Source organism: Onychomys torridus, chromosome 1, assembly GCF_903995425.1.
Source record: "Onychomys torridus chromosome 1, mOncTor1.1, whole genome shotgun sequence".
Lineage (NCBI taxonomy): Eukaryota > Metazoa > Chordata > Mammalia > Rodentia > Cricetidae > Onychomys > Onychomys torridus.
Window position 1 is genome coordinate 79,274,589 of NC_050443.1, and position 22,160 is coordinate 79,296,748.

At 43.3% G+C, this 22,160-nt stretch overlaps 1 protein-coding gene across 1 annotated transcript in view; it reads right to left on the reverse strand.

Moving 5' to 3' along the window:
- Pold3 (DNA polymerase delta 3, accessory subunit) overlaps positions 1-17,109 on the reverse strand; it is a 40,370-nt gene extending 23,261 nt beyond the window's left edge. Inside the window, exons 1-5 of the mRNA XM_036170235.1 lie at positions 16,976-17,109; positions 15,295-15,350; positions 9,224-9,326; positions 4,957-4,996; positions 3,228-3,360 (exon numbers count right to left, since the gene is read on the reverse strand). Coding sequence (XP_036026128.1) covers positions 3,228-3,360; positions 4,957-4,996; positions 9,224-9,326; positions 15,295-15,350; positions 16,976-17,035 — 392 coding nt within the window. The 5' untranslated portion in view covers positions 17,036-17,109. The remainder of the gene's footprint in view (positions 1-3,227; positions 3,361-4,956; positions 4,997-9,223; positions 9,327-15,294; positions 15,351-16,975) is intronic.
- Between the last annotated feature and the right edge of the window lie 5,051 nt (positions 17,110-22,160).

Below are 22,160 nucleotides of genomic sequence, written 5' to 3' on the forward strand. Positions count from 1 at the left end.
GCTGGCCTCGGACTCACAGAGATCCACCTGGCTCTGCCTCCCGAATGCTGGGATTAAAGGCGTGCGCCACCACTGCCCGGCCAGATTACTTTTTAAAATAAAAATAAATGTTTTACATAAAATTAACAAAGTTCTATATTTTTTCTTGAAATCCTTCTCTAAGACTTGTAAATTATTCTCTGGCTGTATCTTTATTTAACAAATACTCAAATGCTTATTATATTCAATACAGAGGGGGAAAAAGCCCACCCTAACGCCCATCATTAACAGTCAACATTAGTTACTGAAAATGTTTACTGTGTATGGGCACCATTTGGAAAACAGTTCATTGAGAGAAATCCTAATCATACGGTGTTTAAAGAAAACCGAGCTGCCAGTTATGTGCCAATTTCCCCAAGGGTCTGTCTGTAGCTGTTATCACAGCTGCCCTATTAGCTTCAACCACCCCTCTCCAACTCTTTCCAACAATACAATTTAAGTCTTTCATTTGCTGCATGGCCGGGCAAGTCTGGTACTCACTAAGCAGCAAGCTGGCCTGGAGCTCAGTGATCCCCCTGCCTCAGCACCAGTCTTGTCATTATTTCTGTGGCTGGGGTTTATTCTGCAGTGCTGAGAGCAGAACTTGGGGCCTTATGAATGATAAGCAAGCTCTACCACTGACCCACCTTCCCTGAACTCTAAAATCATATCTATATCTTTCAAAGTTTCCATTTCTCCTTCCTCTCCATTTCAGTCCAAGCTATCTGTCTCACGTCTTCAGGTTCAACTCAGCTGGATCCATCTGGCCCTGCACTGAAGCACTCGAAGGCCATCGCTAGATCCAGTGGACACCTTCCACTCGATCTGACTTGCTTCTCCACAGCATTTGGACTATCCCACCAGTCCCTCTTTCCTGAAACTCTACCCTCAGCTTCTGGAACCCCAAATAGTTCCATAATTTTCCACTATCTCTATCCATTAAAATAAAATAAAAGCCACCATTAAAGAGTACTTACTGTGTGCCAAATGCCACTCTAAGAGCTCTGCTGGGAGGCTCTGCTGGTCAGAGGTTGCAGTCTACCCTGGCCTGGCAGCCCTCTCCAAGCAGGGCGACATAGAGGACTCCATCCCAGCAGAGAGCTTCCTGCTCTCTATCTGACCTTATTTGAAGAATGTTTCTAGGCGCAGATGCCTGGCTTATCTCCAGTGTGACCCCTGACACAATTCCCTGCAAAAACTTTCCCTCTGCTGCCCATCTGGTAATTGAACATTGTGCTAGGAACTTTACAATAGCACTGTGCTTTCACATATGAGAACTAAGGCTTATACTAGGAACTGTATGATAGGATCGTGCTGTTTAATGCAAATGAGGTGATGCCCCAGCCTCTGTCCCCATCCTATATATTTCCCCTCACTCTGGATAAAGTTGATCTGTCTCACTGAAGCTGTCTCCCAGAAGGCTACTTCAACCGTGTTCATCGTCCAGAAAAAGCTCTCTGTCACTGCTTCTGCCCCTTTGTCTTTGTGGACTGGTGGCCAACAGAATGCAAGGAAAAAGGGGACCCCAGAGCACTCCACATACCTTACTCACTTAATCCCCTACTACATGTGAGGTTACTACTATTATAGGCTCTACTTACCTAAGGAAGTTGAATCACAAAGTGACTATCATTTGTTCACAGTCATACAGCTGGTAAAACTTGTATATATCCCTGAGTTTTATATTCTGGCCTTCTTCCAGTCCACACACTCTCTACATGGCTCTATCTGCTGCCCTGGCCCAGCAGCTTACATATGTTCTCAATCCAAAATCATTCTATTTACCTCGGAGCCTTATCTATTGCAATGGATATCCTTACTTGAGATTCCCCAGTAATTCCCCATGTCCAAAACCCAGCAGCTCTTCAGTCCAAGCTCTACGGAAATACTCAGAGAAGAATCAGATTGCAATCTTCTAATGACTTCCCAGCTTCACCCTATGTTCTAGCCACAGACAATAATGATTATGCAATGTTGGTTTCTTCCTCAACTCCATCTTACTCTCAAACTCCTTTATCTGCCACACAGTTTCTATTGGACTTTTGAGTCTCAACCTAGATGTCTTCTTAACCTTTTGGAAAGCCGCTTGTTTTTCCACCTCAGTCCACCCATCCAGAAGGTGGTAATAAAGGTCTGTCTCCACAATCTTCTCACATCATTCCTCTCGTGATAACACTCTAACTGCTATCTCCTGTAGGCATCAGGCACTGGGCCACATTCTCATAGGTATGTAGAATGGCAACTCAATGGTGTTCATCAGATATATGCCAAACAAATTCAAATTATCTTTTAAAAAATTTATCTGATTTTATTATATGTAAGAGTGTTTTGCCAGCATGTATGTCTGTGCACCATATGCACACCTAGTGCCCAAGGAGATCAAAGGGTATTCGATGCCCCTGGGTTATGGATGAGAGTTGTAAGCCACCATGTGGGTACTGGGAATCGAACTTAGGTCTTCTGCCGAAGGAATAAGTACTATAAACCACTGAGCTACCTCTCCAGCCCCCAAACTTAAATTATTATTAAATCAAGGTGGTAGATACCAAAGCATATTTTTAGAGAACTAACTTGAGCCCTCAGTATAATCTTACAAAGTAGAAATTACCACAACTCATTTAAAGATGAAGAAACCAAATCTAGAGAGTATTATGTAATTTGTCCAAAGCCACTGAGCCATTAAGTAGCAAACCACAACTAAAACTTATGATCATCAGTTTCTAAAATGCACACACATTATAGTCTGTTCCTATCAAGTGCTCTGAAGAACACAAAAGATTTACAAGATTTAATCTTGGCTATGGAGTTTTGGAGCCAAGTTACTTTTGGCTGGAAGGAACAGGGACATCAAATTTAGGAACAGTTTTTTGAAGGGCAACATTTGAACTAACTCCTAAAGGATGGGTAAGGTTTAGACAAGCAGAGACTGGGGCAAAGGGGTAGTGAGGGGACACAACAAACATTTCTGGTGGTGATGACAGGATAAACATATGAGAAACAGATTTATGGGGAGTCCACCGGGGTTTTCAATATGGGCTGTGGCTGCTATTTTTCACCTTGTGATGTACTAATAAAACTAGGCATGTGTCTTACTGCAAGATAAATGGGGTTTTACTAGACTTGGCATTCACTCTTAAGAGGCAGCCACTGTGTAAACACCTTACAAAATCAATTCGTAAAGAAGCCCACAAGAACATTAAGGAGCTTACTTGCTGCAGTTCTGCAAATTGCTTTTAAGGATGTCATAGTCGGTATTGAACAGAGGCCCACTGTCCTTTAGCATAGCTTTCTGGATGCTGTACACATGGATGCTGGCAGTCACAGCTAGCTTGGACTTCACTGCTACAAGTCAACAGGAAAAGCAGTCTGTTAATACACAACTTCATAACTTGTGGGGACTTTAACAAGAAACTCTTCTGCACTAAAACCATTTGCTCTCTATGGTGGTCCAAAAACTCTGTCTGTAATGGGACATGATGGTGTTGAGTCGTTTCTAAGTACAGCACCTGTGAGGCTATTGCTCATCCAGAGACATTCGGCAAGTAGTTATTAATGATGCTGCTGCTGCTTTGTTTTCAACCAGTTAAAGATAATGAAGTAATCTCTACCTGAGAAGACTTAAGTTACATGTTCCAATTACAATTTAGAGAAAGCAACTACATAATATTATTACTAATGAGCTGAGTCTACAGAGCAAAATCAAAAGATCATCACAGGAACAAACTGTGGGTTCTACAAGGGAAGACACTGTGCCTAAATTGTTCCCTGTCCCCAGTACCTAGCATAGAGCTTGTGACATAGTAATCATCACAAATGGCACAGTTTCTTAACATTTCCTTTATGGACAGAGAAATTTTTATGTAACTTTATATATATAAAAAATAGGTACACAATTCAAATATTTTCTGATAGTAAGTCATAATTTTATTTTAAAACAACCCTTGAACATACATATAATTTTATTATTTATTAAAAATGAAAACAAATATAACTTACTAATGAAACAAGTGTGTGTGTGTGTCTAGTTTTACACAAAGAATTGAAATCTTGCCTTAATATTTGATACTGCAGAGCGCAGAACACATCAATGTTTTTTAGCTCATCAATATTTTGCTTTTACAATCATCAATGCTGACAATGCCACCACTCTGCAGCAATACACAGTACAAAATAGAAGAAGCATATTTAGGCCATTTCAGATTGCTGGAAACCCTGTTCTAATCCAAGCTGAAATTTACCGATTTAAAAAATAAATAAATAAAACAACCAGTAACTCAAAGAGCAGTTGTTAGAATCAAGTAATCTAACATAAATACAATCCCCAAACATACTCATTTGCTATGCAGTAAGGAACAACGGTGGAAAACATTGTGTTTCTACAAGGGCACAGAAGTTCAAACACAGTAAAGACTGCAGCTGAGAACATCCGACACAGCATGTGGCATACACGGCTCAAGGCTGGCCAAGGTATCTCAGGCCATGAACACAATGCAAAGAGCACTCAGTGTGTGTTCAGAACCAAGGCTACAGTCAAGTTCCATGATGCAACATGGATGGTAGCACCACCACAAACCCCTCGGTCACCACGCTTGATTTCAAATTAAGTTGTGGTTGTCATGAACTCAGTTTGGTAATCTTTTCACAAGCCCTAGATTTGGTCATGACCCACAGTTTATGGAACCATGTCATCTGGAATAATGACAATTTTTGTATGCCTGTCATGAATCTTGAAATCCTGTCACAGATGTACTTTATGTCAGCTGCTACTAGCCTTAAAAATGGAAGTTAGGCAGATGTAAGAAGACTTTAGCTTTCAGAAAGCATTAATAAAAGGAATATAAAACTCCTTTGCTTAACTAGCCAAATACACCGTACGCAGAGTGCCGATCAATGCTGTGAGTGGAGATGGAAAGCCTGTGCAGCTACTCAGACTCTTACCTTCCAATTTATCTTCTCTCACCACTGCGACCTTGTGGCACTGCGAGGAACAACACTTCATCAGTGGTGAAGCCAGAGCCTGGGGTTCCCGTCTGCTTGACAGTAACTCAGTTCTGCTTAGCTATCAATTAGAAAACACTGGGCCCCTGAAAATACACTACAGTAGAGGGCAGTCTGACTTACTTCTAATTTGCATATTTTACAGCTTCTCAAAAAAAAAAGAAAGAAAGAAAAATGAAAGGCCAGCCTCAATACTTTCATGAAACAGAACGATATCTCAAATCACCATAAGAATAATTTTTAGTAAATGATTTAATGACAAATACTATATAATCTATGGAACTAGACAAAAGTTACATCTGTCTCACACAATATTCAGCGTAAGTTCTAGGCACTACCCTAAGATTAATTCAACATCCTGGAATAATGGAAATAACTTTAAAAGAAAGCCTTTTTTTTTTCCTTATTGCAACTTTTTAATAATATAGTAAACAAGTTTTTTCATTAAATTCTCAAGAGTACCCCAGGACTTAACCATGTTACATTGGAAATGCATGCCTGTTTTTCCTGCCACAGATACTAGCTATGTTTAGAAATCAAGAATATTGACTAGCAACTAAGGCATCTGCAATTAACCTAAAACAAAAGAAAGCTGAAAAGAAGCCTTTTAAATGAAAAATAAAAAAACTTTAAGTACAAAGACAAATGATGAAGGAAAAACTAAACTAAAACTTGTATCATAAAGGGCATACAGCTTCAAAACATAGCACAAAGACGAAGTGAGGAAAATAAAAAGCTTTTAGAGAAACAAACAGGAAGTGTGAGAGAGACAGGAAGTGTGAGCAGTTCACAGCTAAAAGCCAGCCGCGATCACAGGTGCTGCATGGGGCTGGGGCTACGCTAGCTTGGTGAGAAGGAGAGCAGAGCTATCTGCTGAGCCCATTTAGTCCTTGGCCCAGCAACGCGACCTCTAGGAATGTGGCCCTAAAACACTAGCAAAGCCAGAGGCCGTAGACACGCAGCTGCTCACTATGGTACCAATGTAACGGCCACGATGGTCAATAACCCAATAAGGAAGGAACCGATGGGCCAACTCGCATGCAGTGCAGCCCCTCTGTGTCTACAAACACTCCTATCACTGAATGATTAGGGGACAGTTTAAAAAGCTGAGCTCAAAATGGGTTGTCAAATCTGAGAACATTTACCACCTAAGAAAAAGGTCACAGAAATATAGTTGTTTCTATTAAAGGCATATACAAGAACTATATATAACAAAAACCAGAAGGGAAAGGCAAACCCAATCCAAAAACCACCTACGTGGGACACCAGGAACCAACAAACAAAAGGGAAAACAACTGAGTTTAAATAGAACTTGAATTGGTAAACACCATAATGAGGGATTAGGTGATTTAAGCAGGATATATCCTATAGAAAAACCTGCAAAAAAACCTCTAACAATTTTCAGTAATTGTTAGTAAAAAAAAATTTTTTTTTTGGTTTTTCGAGACAGAGTTTCTCTGTGTAGCTTTGCGCCTTTCCTGGAACTTGCTTGGTAGACCAGGCTGGCCTCGAACTCAGAGAGATCCACCTGGCTCTGCCTCCCAAGTGCTGGGATTAAAAGCGTGCGCCACCACCGCCCGGCAAAAATATTCATTTTTTATTCCTATTCCTCTAAATCTGGTATTTGGCTAAAGCAACATACACTATGCCAATGTTAGGAACCACCAAAATTCATAATATAGAAGAGCAATATAAAGATCAAGCAAGCATTTTTGTTTGATTGGTTTTTAGAAGGCAAAAACTCACACTATGCTCAGGCTGGCCTCTAATTTAGTAATCCTACTGCCTCAGCTTCCCAAGTATTGTGAGTTATAGGCGTGAGCACCATGTGTAGAATCAAAGTACATTTTTGTTTGTTTTAATAATGAGTCAAACCTTGCACATTCTAGGCAAGCACTCCACCACTGAGATATCTCCCCAATACTTTAAAAAAAAAAGCTTTCCAAAAATGTAGTCACAGACTTGAATTAAGAAAATTCATGTGTTTTGTGTTTTCTCTTTTCAACAAATGAAGCAGGTCAATAGTTTAGGTAGTAAATGCTTGCCATGCATGAGTTCAATTCCCAGCTAAAAAGATGGGCGTGGTGGCACCACTTACAATTCTAGTGCTGGGGAGACCAAGACAGGAAGATCTCAGAGGCCACTGGCCAGCCAGTCTAGCCAAATCAGCAAGCTTTCAGGTTCCAGTGAGACCCTGTCTCAAAAAACAGAGCAGACAGCTCCTGAGGACTAATACCCAAGATTGCTCTCTGGCCTTCACATAGCCATGCACACGTGTGCGTGCTTACCTACACATATATGTATACATGCATGAATACACACACACACACACACACACACACACACACACGTGTACCTATAAACACCTGCATGATCATATATACAAACTAGATGTTCTTCAAAATGTCACATTCTGCAAAACTGCACACTAAAAAACGACAGGGCTAATGAAGAAAAGCATTAGGAAGTAAGCATTAAAACACTGCAGATTTGTAGTACAGCCTTAGGGCAGTAATTAATTCACACCTAAGGAAATAATCTAGACAGGCAGGCAATCAGTATGGCTAAGTGCTCCTCTGCTTGGGGCTACTGAAAACACACAGGTGCAACAGTGGGCATGGCATCTTGCTGGTGCAAAACCAGTGCAGACCAGAAGGGAGCTACAACTGCATTGGGCACCTGGTGAGGTAAAGGTCCCAGCAAGTCCAGCGGCACAAACCTCAAACCTGACAGACATAAGCTGCAGATCTTTGCTACCTTTTAGAATTTTATTTCATGTTTTTGAGAGGTCTTGTGCAGGTTGACATCAAAATCTTGACACCTCTGCATCAGCCTCACAAGTGCTAGAATAATAATGAGAATGTACTACCACACTCAGCTTCAACAAAAGTTCTTCATAGAGGTCAGGGGTGGTGTTTACACCTTTAATCCAGCGCTGGACAGAGGCAGGTGGATCTCTATAAATACGGAGGTCAGTCTAGTCTACTAGCCAGGCTGCATAAGTGAGACCTGTCCTTAAAAAAAAAAATTCTTCATGAAAGACTGCAGCTTACAACTTGACTATTTTGTAACCCTTGGTAAATTAATAAATTAGGTGATTTTAAAAAATCGTTCTCAACCAAAACCCACTACATGAAAAGCTAATGAGAACTTGTAACGATTGAGCAGACCAATCTGACAAGCCTAATTAACATAAAAAGAACCCATTAACCAACGGCCCTCAACCTGTGGACTGCAACCCCTTTGGGGGTCGCATATCCGATATCCTGCATATCAGACATCTACATTATGATTCACAGCAGTAGAAAAATTATAATTATGAAGCAGCAATGAAAATAATTTTATGGCTAGGGTCATCACAACATGAAGAATTATATTAAAGGGTTGTAGCGTTAGGAAGGTTGAGAACCACTGCCCCAAACACTTGAGAATTTAAAAAGCATATGCCTGCCCTGAGGAGGCCATGGAGTCAGCAAGAAATCAGCAGACCTGAGACCTGCTCTGTGGTTGAGATGAGGCAACAGTACCTATGCTGGTGGACAAGGTACCGGTGGGACTAAACAGAAGAGGCTATCCACGCCTATACAGACTCCCAGCCCAGCCTCTGTACTGCACCAGCAGCTAAGCCTTCAGGCCTATCCCTCACCCTAAGTGACCTATCAAAATGAGTGCTCAAATTAAAAATAAAGTCAGTTCATTTTTCTTTTCTCCTTTTTTTAACACTTGAGTTTGTGACTTGAAATTTGAACAGGATGAAAATTAAATACCAGTGTCCTCGATAGGTATTCAAGAGGAAAAAGAGGTTCAAGGACTGCCACTCTCTAATGTCTCATTTCCTAGGTAACCATGACAGTCTCTTATCACAGCCAAGATATCACCTAAACTTTCCTGAGTGTCAGATTTAGTTTAGAATCTCAAAATAAGGCTGGGCGTGGTAGTGAACGCCTTTAATCCCAGCACTCAGGAGGCAGAAGCAGGTGGATCTCTGTAAGTTTGAGGCCAACCTGGTCTACAGATCTAGTTCCAGGACAGCCAGAGCTATACAGAGAAATCCTATCTCAAAAAACAAAAACAAAAACAAAAAAACCTCACTCTCTTCAAGAGGTACTTTAAAATTCCCACACCACTCAACCTTGTTTCTTTCTCCTGCTAGTTCTAATTCTGTCTGTATCTCACACACACAAAGGCTCATTATGAGAGAACTCACAGAATGTCCGTTCTGTATAAGGCTGCCAGACACCAGGTAGGTAACATGCAACTGAGCACCTGAGTTTTCCTTCCTCTTCCTTTCGACATATTCATAGAGCATCCTGTTCCAAACAAGACAGAAATGATTCGTTAGCATGTATCTTCGCCTCATGAACTCTTAATTCATGACTTCAAAGTCATAGATATGAAATCTGACAGCTCACTAATCAGCACAATTTTTTACTTACTGCACAGGGAGATTTCTGAAAAACCAAGACGAACTTAGATGGAACGTGGAACTGGGGCCAACTTGTTTGAATTGGCTCAGCGACCCGGGAAGTAACTGAGATCAATCTAGAAATGCGGCAAGAGGGGCAGAACCCACAGCCAAACAGTGGCAGTGATTAAGTAGCAGATACAACCGTGAGTCATTATCTAGCTATGGGATCCAGAATAAAGTTGTGTAGGCTTCATATCTTGAGGCATAAAAGAGAAGTGCCACTAATACATGAGTAATTCTTATAATCCGAATTCATACAATGTCTACAAGCCTCTACTCTCAAAGAAGCGGCAAGTCTGTATATGCTTTTGGGGGACAGAGAAGATTTGGGGTTTTCAGTAATTCTATCACAGTGAACATTTCAAGCTATCATATACATGATGACAAATATAACATCCACATCTGACACTACTGAATTACTTAGACTCAGATGTTTCCTGACGAGAATCTAGCAGGTGCTTACACCAGGCAGCATCCAAAATGTTCATTTAGGTGAGTGACAGAGCCACACACTAAATGCAGAAAGGTTGCTTACAGTAAAATCTTTACTCTTTTATCCCAACCACCCAAAATACTAAAAGTTGACTCCCCTCAATAATCTAGAACCTAACAATAAAAAAAAAATGCACATCATTTGTCTTTATCATTTGTCTTTATTTTAATAAATATTTAGCAAGCTTCTACAACATGTCACACTTCAGAGGAGAACAGCCAGAAAGTCAGAGAGCTAGGTCTAATGGCACATGCTTTTAATCCTAGAGAGAAAGGCAGCTGGAGCTCTGTGAGTTCAAGACCAGCCTGGTCTACATAGCAAACTCCAGGTCACCCAGAGCTACATAGTAAGACATTATCTCAAAACAGCCAAAGAAAACCTCACCCTGACTGTTGATCACTCTCTTCTCCAGATGCCCCTCAGCTTCCACAATGCCCTGCCCAGAGTCTCCTGCTGCAACTGCCCCAGCTGCTTTCTGCAGCTTCTCTGCCTTCCTTTCCTTACTGTAGGAAACTGCCTTAGCCATCTTCTTACTGGTTTAGTGGGAGCAGTCACCCCAGTTAGCCTGTCTAAGAGCTTTCCTGACATGGAATATGGTTGGTCATCTCATGGCACTTTCCATGGTCTATTTTATTCAACTCCACGGCTTCATTTTTCCCTGATGACGTCATCATTTGTTCAAACCACCTTAGGCAGAAATCTGGGAGTCATTACCCTTTGCTTCTCCTATGCAGAGAGCTGCCATGTCTCTTGACTGGACTATCTCACTTCCAAGTGTCCACTGCTCTCTTCTCACCATCATTGTCTGTGAGGCTGTCATAGTGAAGTTTCAAAATGCAAGTCAATAACAGAAGCCAGTAGATTCAAATTAAAAAAAAAAAATCAAAACTTTACTGAGTGGCCACTTATGTTCTAAGCAGTGAACAAAGGCATCCCAGCTCCTACCCATTAAGACCAGCCATCTCTTTCATAGAGTGTAAGCTTGCAATGGGTAGGAAATTGAATCAGAGATCTGCTTGCCTGCCTTTTCATCCTGAGGCAAGTTGAGTCTGAGACCAGCCTGGCTTACACAGAGAATTCATCACTGAATTCTTCACCAAGACAAAAGCTCAGGACTACCTCCTACTCCATGCCTTCTCCACAGCCAGCCCAGCAGAGCACCTCTGCCTTCTGAGTGCTAACAGAGATTATGCCATGACAAGTATTATGACACCTCTAACTACTTTGTTTATATGGCTGCCTTTCCCTAGACCATCAGTTCCAGTACTGGCTAGTAGAAGACCGAATAGGCAAGTACCATGTCCAAGGTGCTCTTGAGCACGTCAGCCAAACACAGTCTTTCTCCACAGCTCTTGATCTTATATTCTGCACAGGTTTCCCAGTTTTCCTATTAGTTTCTTTTCTCACTTGTTTTTGTTTTGTGTTTTCTATTTAATCTATTTCCTTTTCTACTGAGAAGATCAAAATAAGCCCTTAAAAAAGGAACTTACACATACTTTAATACATTTACCTCATTTAATAAAGCCAAGCACTCTATTTCTGACAACAAAATATGTGAAATAATTTTGTTTTATAATTTATTTGTATTTTTATGTACATTGTGTTTTGCCTGCATGTATGTATGTGTGAGGGTGTTGGATCCCCTGGAACTAGAGTTACAGACAGTTGTGAGCTGCCTGGTGGGTGTATCCTGTGCTCCCAACTGCCAGCCAAGCAATCTCTCCAGCCCCCATGAAATAATCTTAAAAATGAGTGACAAAACATGACTTCCTAGAGAATATATTCCCTACACAGGATGAATTACAGCCTCCCCTTTGAGATCATCAATTTTTCTCTTATCAGTTCTAATCACAATTTCCCCAGGACTAAGTCAACTTTAGTCTTCCATAATATTTTCACAATCTGAAATTATCTTGTTTAATTCAATGAGAGAGGATCTTGTCTGTCAGAGACATAGACTAAAATAATACTTAAAAAAAAAAAAAAAAAAAAAAAAAGCTGGGTGGTGGTGGCACAGGCCTTTAATCCCAGCATTTGGGAGGCAGAAGCAGACGGATCTCAGTGAGTTCAAGGCCAGCTTGGTCTACTGAGTAAGTTCTAGGACAGCCAGGACTGTTACACAGAGAAACCCTATGTCCAAAATAATTAATTAATAACAATACTTTAAAAAGTAAGAACTGAAAGTAACTCCCTGGAACTAGAGTTACAGATGTTTGTGAGCTGCCATGTGGGTGCTGGGAACTGAACCTGGGTTCTCTGGAAGAGTAGCCAGTGCTTTAACTGATGAACCATCTCTCTAACCCGCTCTGGTTATTTTGTAAATGGTTCAAAGTTTTTGATCATGTATCTGTTGGATTGCTTCCATTTGACTAGGTGGGATGATTTCTGAATTGGCATTCAGTGTCTTTCCTGCTTTAATAAGGTAAACAAACAAGAATTGATACTGGAGACAGCTGTGCGACCGTGAAACACTAAAAACATGACGGTGTATACTTTCAGCAGGTAAAGTGTGCAGTGGGTGACAGTTCCCATCTATTCTATACAAGAATTTACAGAACGGAAACCTGAAGGAGAAGGCAAAAACTGGACAGGAACATTCCAGGCAGAGGAACTAGTACAAGGGACCTAGGCTGAGAACGAGTTTAGCATAACCCGCTGAAAAGCAAGTGTACCAGACTACAGTAAGGAGGTATGGAGCACATGAGGTGAAGATGGTTGGACACAGGCAGGAGCCCCACGGTAGGCCAGAACAACACATCTTTACTTTAAAGTCTATTGGGTGAATATAGTAGCAGTTGCTTCATTTCATATCCAAACACACAGCACTGAAGATAAAGCACAACCAGTTGTGCTCAATGCCTTGAATCCTAGCACCAGAAGATGGAGGCAGATCTCTCAGTTCAAGGTCACCCTGGCCAACCTAGCCTACACACACACACACACACACACACACACACACACACACACACACACACACTTCCAGGCCAAGCAGGGCTACACAGTGTGGCCCTGTTTATACACAGACAATGAGTAAAGGTCTTATATGTGTCCATTCCCAAAGTTATTACAGCTCTTAGGTTTAGGTCAAAGCTGATCTTGGGCAATCTTGGTAAAAACAGGTCTAAAGTTACCTCTGGACTAACAGTTTCAGGTCTTGAAAGCTTAAATATCGCAGGTAAAATTAGTCTCCTACATCCATCTAATGTTAACTCAAAGCCCAATTGGCCTGTTCTAGAGAACAGGGGCTTTCAAAGACATGCACCTACCACTAAAGGAACAAATAAAAATCAGACCACCCAGGAGCAGGACAAACTAGACCAGGCATTTAACTCATCTATGATTTCTCAAATGATTAACCAAGTCTTCCTCTTGGGATTTAGAAACACTCTGTACCTTTGCAGACCAAACGTTCCAACACTGATCAAAGTTGTCTTTTCTCTTTTGGCCTCAAGTCAGATCTGCTTTAACAACAACGACAACAACAAAAAGATGTGGCCGAATGAAGAGCAGTGCTCTGGCCATCCTAAGCACTCGCTTTCACTGAAATACTCTCATGTCTCTAAATTATACTGTGTGTGTGTGTGTGTGTGTGTGTGTGTGTGTGTGTGTGTGTGTAGATCACGGGTAGAGATAAAAAAAAAATCACCTGTGACAGTCTGTTTTCTTTCCACTAAGTTCCTACAATTGAACTCAGGTCATCAGGTTCAAGAGCAAACACCTTTGCCCACTTGAGCCAACTCATTGGCTCTAGTTCTCACACTCCAGTCTATCAGACAGCTAATGTCAAACACATGCTGTCCTCTGTCACAGCTTCAGGGAACCTGAGCTGAGGAACTGCCTCCATTGGATGGGCCTGTGGGCATGTCTGCGGGGCATTTTCTTAATTGTTAATTGATGGAGGAGGGCCCAGCCCACCGTGGGCAGATGGCCCTGAGTCGTATAAGGCAGCTGAACCAGCCAAAGAGAGCAAGCCAATAAACGGTGCTCCTTCTTGTTTGTTTCGGTGCCTGCCTTGTAAGACAAACCCTTTCCTCCCGACGCTGCTTTCAGTCAGTGCTTATCACAGCAACAGAAACCATTCTGAAAATATGGGCCAAAGTAACAAACCCATGTGAAAACTGAAGATCTAAGACAACAAACACATAAATCTGAGCTATAAACAGGACTGGTTAACCCATTTAATAAAGCTGAAATAACCAAGAGTATTAGTTACTTTTCTGTTGCCATGACAACAGACCGTGACAAAAAAACAACTGATGGAATACAGTTCATTTGGACATACAGTTCCAGAGGGACAAGAGTCCATCATGGAAGGAGGTGTGACAGGCAAGGGAGGTTGGGCAGGAAGCAAGAGCTCCTACCTTCAAATGTGAGCATAAGCACAGAACAGAACGTGAACACAAAGTGGGGCAAGACTATAAACACTCAAAGCTGCCTCCGCTGCCTCCGCTGCCTCCAGTGATGTACTTACTCCAGCAAGGCTGTACCTAAACCTCCCCAAACAGTGCCACCAACTGGGGGCTCAAAGTTCAAATGTGTGAGCCAATGGGGCCCATTCTCATTCACACCACTACACAAAGTGATGTTAACCACAGGCCAAGGCTGGGGAAAAAAATCCAGCAAAATTATCACATTTAGCCAGGCAGTGGGGTGGAGTGGGGGGGGTGCACGCCTTTAATCCCAGCACTTTGGAGGCAGAGGCAGGTGGATCTCTGTGAGTTCGAGGCCAGCCTGGTCTACAGAGCGAGTTCCAGGAAAGGCTCCAAAGCTACACAGAGAAACCCTGTCTCGAAAACACAACTACAACAAAAATTATCACATCTGTAAACAAGTCCACTAAAAGAGAGAAGAACAGGGCTGGGGAAACGGTGAGGGGAGTCAGGGACTTGCCATGCAAGCATGAGGACCCCAGTTCAGACCCCCAAACCCAAGCAAAGTGGGATAAAGTAGCATATTTCTGTAATTCCAGCTCTGTGGTGAGAGGGAGGCAGACAGACGCCTCAGAAGCTGGCAGGCTAACCAGCCTGGTATACACAGCAGAGAATCACAAGAGCTCCCATCTCAAACAAGTTGAAAAGGTAAGAACGGAGCTCAAGATCATCCTGACCTTCCCATGTGCTCTGTGGCCTATGTGCACACACACACACACACACACACACACACACACACACACTTCAAAAGAAAGACAAAAGTAGTGAAAATAATATTCTTTCCTATTAACCCGGGGGAAGTCAGCTCTAACCTGAGTTCTATGAGCATTAAAAACAAAGTTTAAGAAATATCCACATCATTACAGTTAGCAGTAAACTGGACTTACTGTTTTGCCTGGTTAACGTGAACTCCTAGTGTATAACTGAGCCACTTGTAAGTTACCTGAAAGACAAACACGATGTTTAAGGTTCTATTAGACGGTTCCAGCGTACAGGTAAATGCCAAGAGCCTGCTTCTGAACACTCTTACTCTTGGATGACTATGTCCTGTCAACTACAGCAGATGTCCGTCAGCAGAGCCATCAACTGTAACAAGTAAGCCAAGATACTTACCTTACAAATACTAAGGTGGTTCACAGACTGACCAATGCAAACGAATCTACGAAGGTGGGTCAGAGAGAGGGGTCAGTGGGTAAGCGGACTGCTACCATACCCTTAAGAACCTGAGTTTCAGCCCCTGAATTCATACAGTGGAATGGGAGAACTGGTCCTTGATATCCATATGTGTGCCATACATAGCAAGCATGCTCTCACATACTAACACACACACACACACACACACACACACACACACACACACACTGTAACAAATGTTTTAAGAATCTACAAAGTCAAACCAAATATAAGCAAGGGCTCATTTCACTCATACTCTTTGCTTTACTTAGGTTCTCTGTCTTTGAGAAGCCGCCACCTACAACTATCCTAAAATGTATCTAAAAGCTAGATTATTTGGTTTTGTTTTTTGTTTGTCTTGTTTTGTTTTTCGAGACAGGGTTTCTCTGTGTAGCTTTGTGCCTTTCCTGGATCTCGCTTGGTAGCCCAGGCTGGCCTTGAACTCACAAAGATCCGCCTGGCTCTGCCTCCCGAGTGCTGGGATTAAAGGCGTGCAAGAGCTAGATTATTTGAAAGTGTATAACCCAGGAACTTCTCAGCAAACTTGCAGCTATACAGACGTTAAGGGGAACAGGCGGTGTGGGGACCAGAAAATGAGTTGAATGGTTAAATGTGGTATGACAGGTTATTTTGGGAAATAGAGGCATCAAGCCTCCACCCTCCCTTGACCTAGTCATGTCTGTTCTGTTTCTTCCCATTCTAAACGTTGCATTCCCAATAAGGAGACTGATAGCGCCTGGGTAGAGGCAGGGTGGCGTGAGAGGAAGAGCCAGACCTAAGACTCAAGAATTCTCTCTCGCTTACCAGTGGCCCACAAACAAGCTATTTGGCCCTTGGCTTCAAATTCCACTTCCAGGGATAACTCCAGCAGCCTGCCTGGGGGAGTGGGAGGCGGAAGTCCCTGTAACCCAAACTGTGCCCGTGGGCTCACAATGGCAAAGTTCCTTCCCATCCAGGTCTGTCTTGATCTTTACACCAGCCCAGAGAGGCGGGTCAGGCTGCTTTCAATATTTAAATTTCCAGGAAGAGGAAACCGTCTCCGGAGGATAAACCACCCGTCAGCAGCCCAGCTCAGACGTCGTGTCTCCTCCACGGCACACTCGGGGCTTGAGGGGCCCACCACCCGACCGGGCATGGGGGAGGCGGCCTCCGGAACCCTGCCTGCCTCCCTGGCCCCGTGCGCCAGCGCCCCACACGCGCAAGGCGCGCGGGCTGCGGAGCACGCGGGAGGCTCTCCCGCACAGGTGCGTCGCGGGGACCGGTGCCCCCCTCGGCCGGTCCCCGCGAAGCCGCAAGCGCCCGGCTCGAGACCCCCCACCCCGAGCCCTGGCAGGCCCAGGAGCCCCCACGTTCGCCCGGCACGCGCGTGCCCCCGCCCCAGTCCCAGCTCCTCACTATCTTGTTCTGGTCCGTGACGAACTCGTCTATGTTTTCCAGGTAGAGCTGCTCCGCCATGGTAGTGCAGCCCCGAGCCCTTTGCTCAACTCCCGCCGGCGGGAAACGGATTCGCTCACTCCCGGGTCGCGGGTCGTCTCCCACGGCAACCGCGGCGACGCGCTACGGCGGCGGATGAGGGCCAAACCACTGAGCGTCCAGCCGGGGCTGACGTAAAGGGAAATTTGATCTAGACCGGAAGTGAGGAGTGGAAGCTTGGTTGTCTGAGTGCACCTGGGAGCTTTCCGATCTCTCTGTCACTGGTCGGCTGACTCAGGACCATATAGTTCACTGCTCTCAGCAAGTTTTTCCACTTGGAAAGTGAGAAAAATTCCTCTTGCCGTTTAGCGCTGGAACTCAATGGTAGCTCACTTTCCTAGCCTGGGTTTCATTCCCAATGCCTAGGGTGGTGGTGTGAAGTAAACTCTTGAAAAGAAGCCTGGTCTGCAGAGGAGGCTTGGCTGATCAGCATTTCAGTACTGTGGAGAGATTGGAATGTTGCAAGTCCAGAGGCTAATGGCCTGTCTTTGGCTAGTTCTAGCTCTGGAACAGCCCTTCCTTACCCATTTCAGTATCGAAGTTATCACCTTGTGACTTAATGGATAGGAACTTTTGGAATCTATTAATTTAGCAGACTGCTAGCTTCCACTAACCCAAAGCTAAGAATGCCATCATATAGCATCTAGATCCTATAGGGAAGCTTCCCCCATATTGATATACCCGCCTCTCCGGACGTGTGAATTTCATTGCTCTGTAGAACTATAAAACTTCAAGCTTGGGATAACCAGGCTGTGACCACTCAAAATCGCTCCAGAATAAAGTGTCTCTCTTCCTTTTAAGATGAGAGCTATGAAAACAACAACAAAAAAAAGAAAGAAAGAAGGAAGGGAGGGAGGGAGGGAGGGAGGGAAAGAAGGAAAGGAAGGAAGGGAGGGAGGAAGGAAGGAAGGAAGGAAGGAAGGAAGAAAGAAAAAGAAAAACAATCAAGTCCCAGGAGTTAGCTCAAGTTCTTTCTAATATTGGGAAATGTGTTTATGATTGGGAGATGTGTTTATGGGTTTCAGTGTGCATCATAGCTAAAATAAAGCTTTAAACAATTAACTGTGTGTAACTAGGAAACAAAGAATTGGATGGTTAGTTAAGATAATTGGACTGAGCTCTAAAACATGGAAAGGGAAGCTAGTAACCTGTTTTGTGGCAATTACAAAAACTACGCCTATGGAAACGGTTATGGCTGAAAGGCTCCCGATCTACGAGAAGTCTTGTTTTTCACCTGTAATATGTAAAATGTTTAATCATGTAAGGGATATGAAAAATAAAAAAAGATGAGAGCTGTGGTCTTTTTCATCGATAATGGGGTAAAATGGGGTGCCTCATCCTTGCCATTGGATACCTCTATTCAACAACAAAAGATTAAGCAGGTTTTCTAAGTGCTGCTCCAGCACTGGGGCATAGCAGTGGGCAATAGGCGGGTGAAGGACTGCCTGTTAAATCCTTCCAAAATAAGAGAGTGGTGAAGGTTTCCAGAGGAGGATGAGGAAGAAGACTGTCTCAGCTCGCTGTAGCTACTGACATGCTGGGAGAAGAGGCCAAAGGGAGCCAGGTCCTGCTGGGCCTGCTAAGCTGTGTAATGGGGCACACAAACCCTATTCCTAGGAAAACTGGGAAAAACATCATTAGATTGGAGAAATTCTACTTAAGTTTTTGTCAACAGTACACATCACACACACAAAATCCTTAATAATCGTAGTTCAATTTGTAGCATAGAGGATAAGAAACAGACTGTGGAGGTAACCTGACTGGGTTTGAATCCTGGTTCTGCTAATAGTGTGCCCTTAGCTAAGTTATTTTAAGTACTAGGAATCTGTTTTTCATCTGTAAGATAGGAATCATAACTTCAAAGATTAGCTGCAATATGAATTCATAGAAGACATAATTTGCAAAAGCCTACAAAGGGCACGTACTGTTCTTGGTGCTGAGGTGGTGAGGCAGAGCTGTGGTCAAGAGTACACATTGCTATGCCCAGATCTCAGGTACTCCCAAATGACCACCACGGAGACGAAATCCTGTAGGTAAAAGCAAAGAGCCTTTATCTTCAAGCTCCGGGGCTTGGTCTCTCGGTCCTTCCAATGCAGCGGTGAGAGCAGAGAGCTCTGAGCTCAAGTGGGGTGGGGCTTTTTTTTTTTTTTTAATCATAACAGAGGTTGGGGTGAGGGGATTTCCAAGGTTCAGGACCCTGGTTGGCTGACATTTGTCTAGGGGTACAGGGAATGTTTGGAACGTCAGGTATTTCCTCTTAGATGCAGGCCCCACTAGATGGAGTCAGCTTATGGCTTTTCCTGGGTCCAGGTGTTGCCTGCCAGAAGCTGTGTCTGGGCTTCTATGCCTGTCATGGCAGCTGTGTGGTCAAGCTGTTTGAGGGCCCTCCAACATGAAGCTTACATTCTCCAAAGAGATGTAAATGGGGAGGAGGAGGGACTTAAAAAGTGGTGTCAGGCACAGTGGTGCCTTTAATCCCAGCAAAGGCAAGCTGATCTCTGTGATCTGGAGACCAGCCTGGTCTACCTAGCGAGCTCCAACCTAAGCAGAGCTACTTAGTAAGACCTTTCTCAAAACACAAACAAAGAAACAAAATATGGTAGGAATAGTGAAAACTGATTTAGGTTTCCTTTTAGAAGCGGGGGGGGGGGGGGCTGCTAATTAGAGGAGGGGAATGTACAGAGGACAGGAAACATGGAAAGTGACTGGGGACCTAAGCTTTAGGTCAGCCAGGAGTTTCTTGGAAGATGTGAGAAGATTGGGAGAAGAGCAGATGAGAAATTGAATCATTCTCTTTGGCGGGAGTGTTTGAGATAATGGAGTCTTCAAACTGTGCCCACCACAGTCACACAGAGTCGGCAACTCTGCTATCACATAACAAATATACTGAGCAAGTGCTTTTTAAATGGTATTGTATTTAGCCTCGTAGAAACCCAGCAATTGGACTGCATGGGTTTCACAGAGAACCGTAGCTAGCAGATGCCAGTAAATAAACCTAGGACCATGTCAAGGTGATTAGAGTTTTGTTTACAAAGCCACTGAAAGGTTTTAGGGTCAAAAATAAACCAGAGAAGAGAATCCCTTGGGATTTTCCCTCCCACAAAAGAAAGATGAAGAAAGTCTTTTAGTTTGTGTATATTCCTCAGATAATAATTATTTATTTAGTATCTATGTGTGGTGGATGTCCCGAGTAGTGATCCCAATCCTCAAGTAGCCTTGTTAGATTTTAGCATCCCTTCACATATACACATACAAAAGATGAGGTCCTGTTCGCAATCCGCTTTATGTTGTTAATGGAAAGAGTGGCTACAAAACAAGCTGTGTGGACTTTGAGACAGGATTTGCTTAAACACAAACAATTTAAATATGCTCTTGGGGCGGTGACATGGCTCAGCAGGTACAGTGCTCAAGGTGCAAGCCTGATGACCCGAGTTCCGTCCCCGGAAGCCATGTAGACATGGAATGAGAGAACTGACTTCTCAGAGTCGCCCTCCGATCTCCACACACTGTGGTACATGCCGGACTCCACACATGCACACAATAATTAATAGATACCGATTTAAAATTACTGTCTTCATAATGGCATAACAGTGGCATGTGACAGACTCTCAATAACTGTATTTTGATTTAGGTTTAGTTCCAATGAAGGCAAAGAGGAAAGTGCAGTTGAGAAATGGGGGCTGAGGTACGTTCACTATGACTTACCGTTCACTGACTGGGCAGGTGCCACGAGAGACTTTGTACTTTAGTCTTCTCCTGAAATCTCTTCAGCCGTCTGGGATGTAAATGTTACCTGTGTACCAGGATGCTTGTTGTACAGATGTCATATAACTGAAACCTTTGTCTTAATTTCATAGAAATTGTTCACAGTTAAGTAGTTTACTCCAGACCATATAAGTAGTAAGTGACAGATGTGTTTCTATCCCAGGGATGCCTCACGCCACCTTCCCACACTGTACTTGCTTTAGTGATAGCATTGAACTGCCTTTTGATCAAATTCTTGGTTTTTATTCTTATTTTTTTCTTATAACTGTTTGACTTTTTACAGACCTATATAATTTTTATGAACAGAGAAAACGGGGAGGGGAGGAGAGGGGAGGGGAGGCACTTAACAATGTAAAATCAAGTCATTGTCTTCTTCCAGACATCTGAAGTGTTTTTCCGTATTTGAGACATAAAATGCAAATCTTCAAAAAAGAATGGAGCTACCTTTCCTGCTACACCTTCTACACCTTTAAAACAAACAGAACTCTTACTCCCTCTGTCTTAAGGATAAAGCTTATCAGCGTGTCATGCTGGGAATAGACAACAGTTCTCTAGAAACCAGGACCAGCAGGTGGCCTAGGAGCCAAGGATGCCAGACAAAGCTTAGGATGTGGGTATCAGGAGACACCAGCACTGGGAGCCAGAGGATCAAGACTAGCCTAAGGTTGACATCACTATAGAAGGCTGACTGACCATCCTTCCCCTTCCTTTTCATCTTCTGAATGATTGGCAGCAGGGAGTGGTCAGGGCCCAGAGTGGGAATACAGACAGCGCAGCAGGGTGAGAGCACTCTACCTACGTGCAGTCAGGATCCCAAGACCCAGTTATGGGGAAGGGGGCAGGCCCTTGATAGGAAGGAGAAACTAGGAGGCATGGACTCAGGAACCCCACCCTGAGCTCCAGGACTGACACAGGTCTGGAGATAGCAGGGTGACAAGCCAAAATTAGTAAGTTCAAGATTAATATCTATGATTCAAGGGCTACACAATTTACCCAAGGAGCATTCCAGAGGGCCAAGGACATAGGCCTCATTGACACAAAAGTGTCAGGTAGATATTAATGCATTAAACACCTGTTGCTTGTATACCAGGTTTTGTATAACTAATAGGGACACAATGTGGTCTTTATCTTAGAGAAATTACAGTTGGGGGTAACAACTGGATGTAATGTCAGAGCATCACATGGTGCCATGGGAACCCAAAGAAGTGACTATACAGGCTTAAACAGGAAAGTGGTGCACACCTTTCATCCCAGCACTCAGGAGGCAGAGGTAAGCAGATCTCTGTGAGTTTGAGGCCAGCCTTGTCACAGAACTAGTTCCGGGACAGCTAGGGCTGTTGCA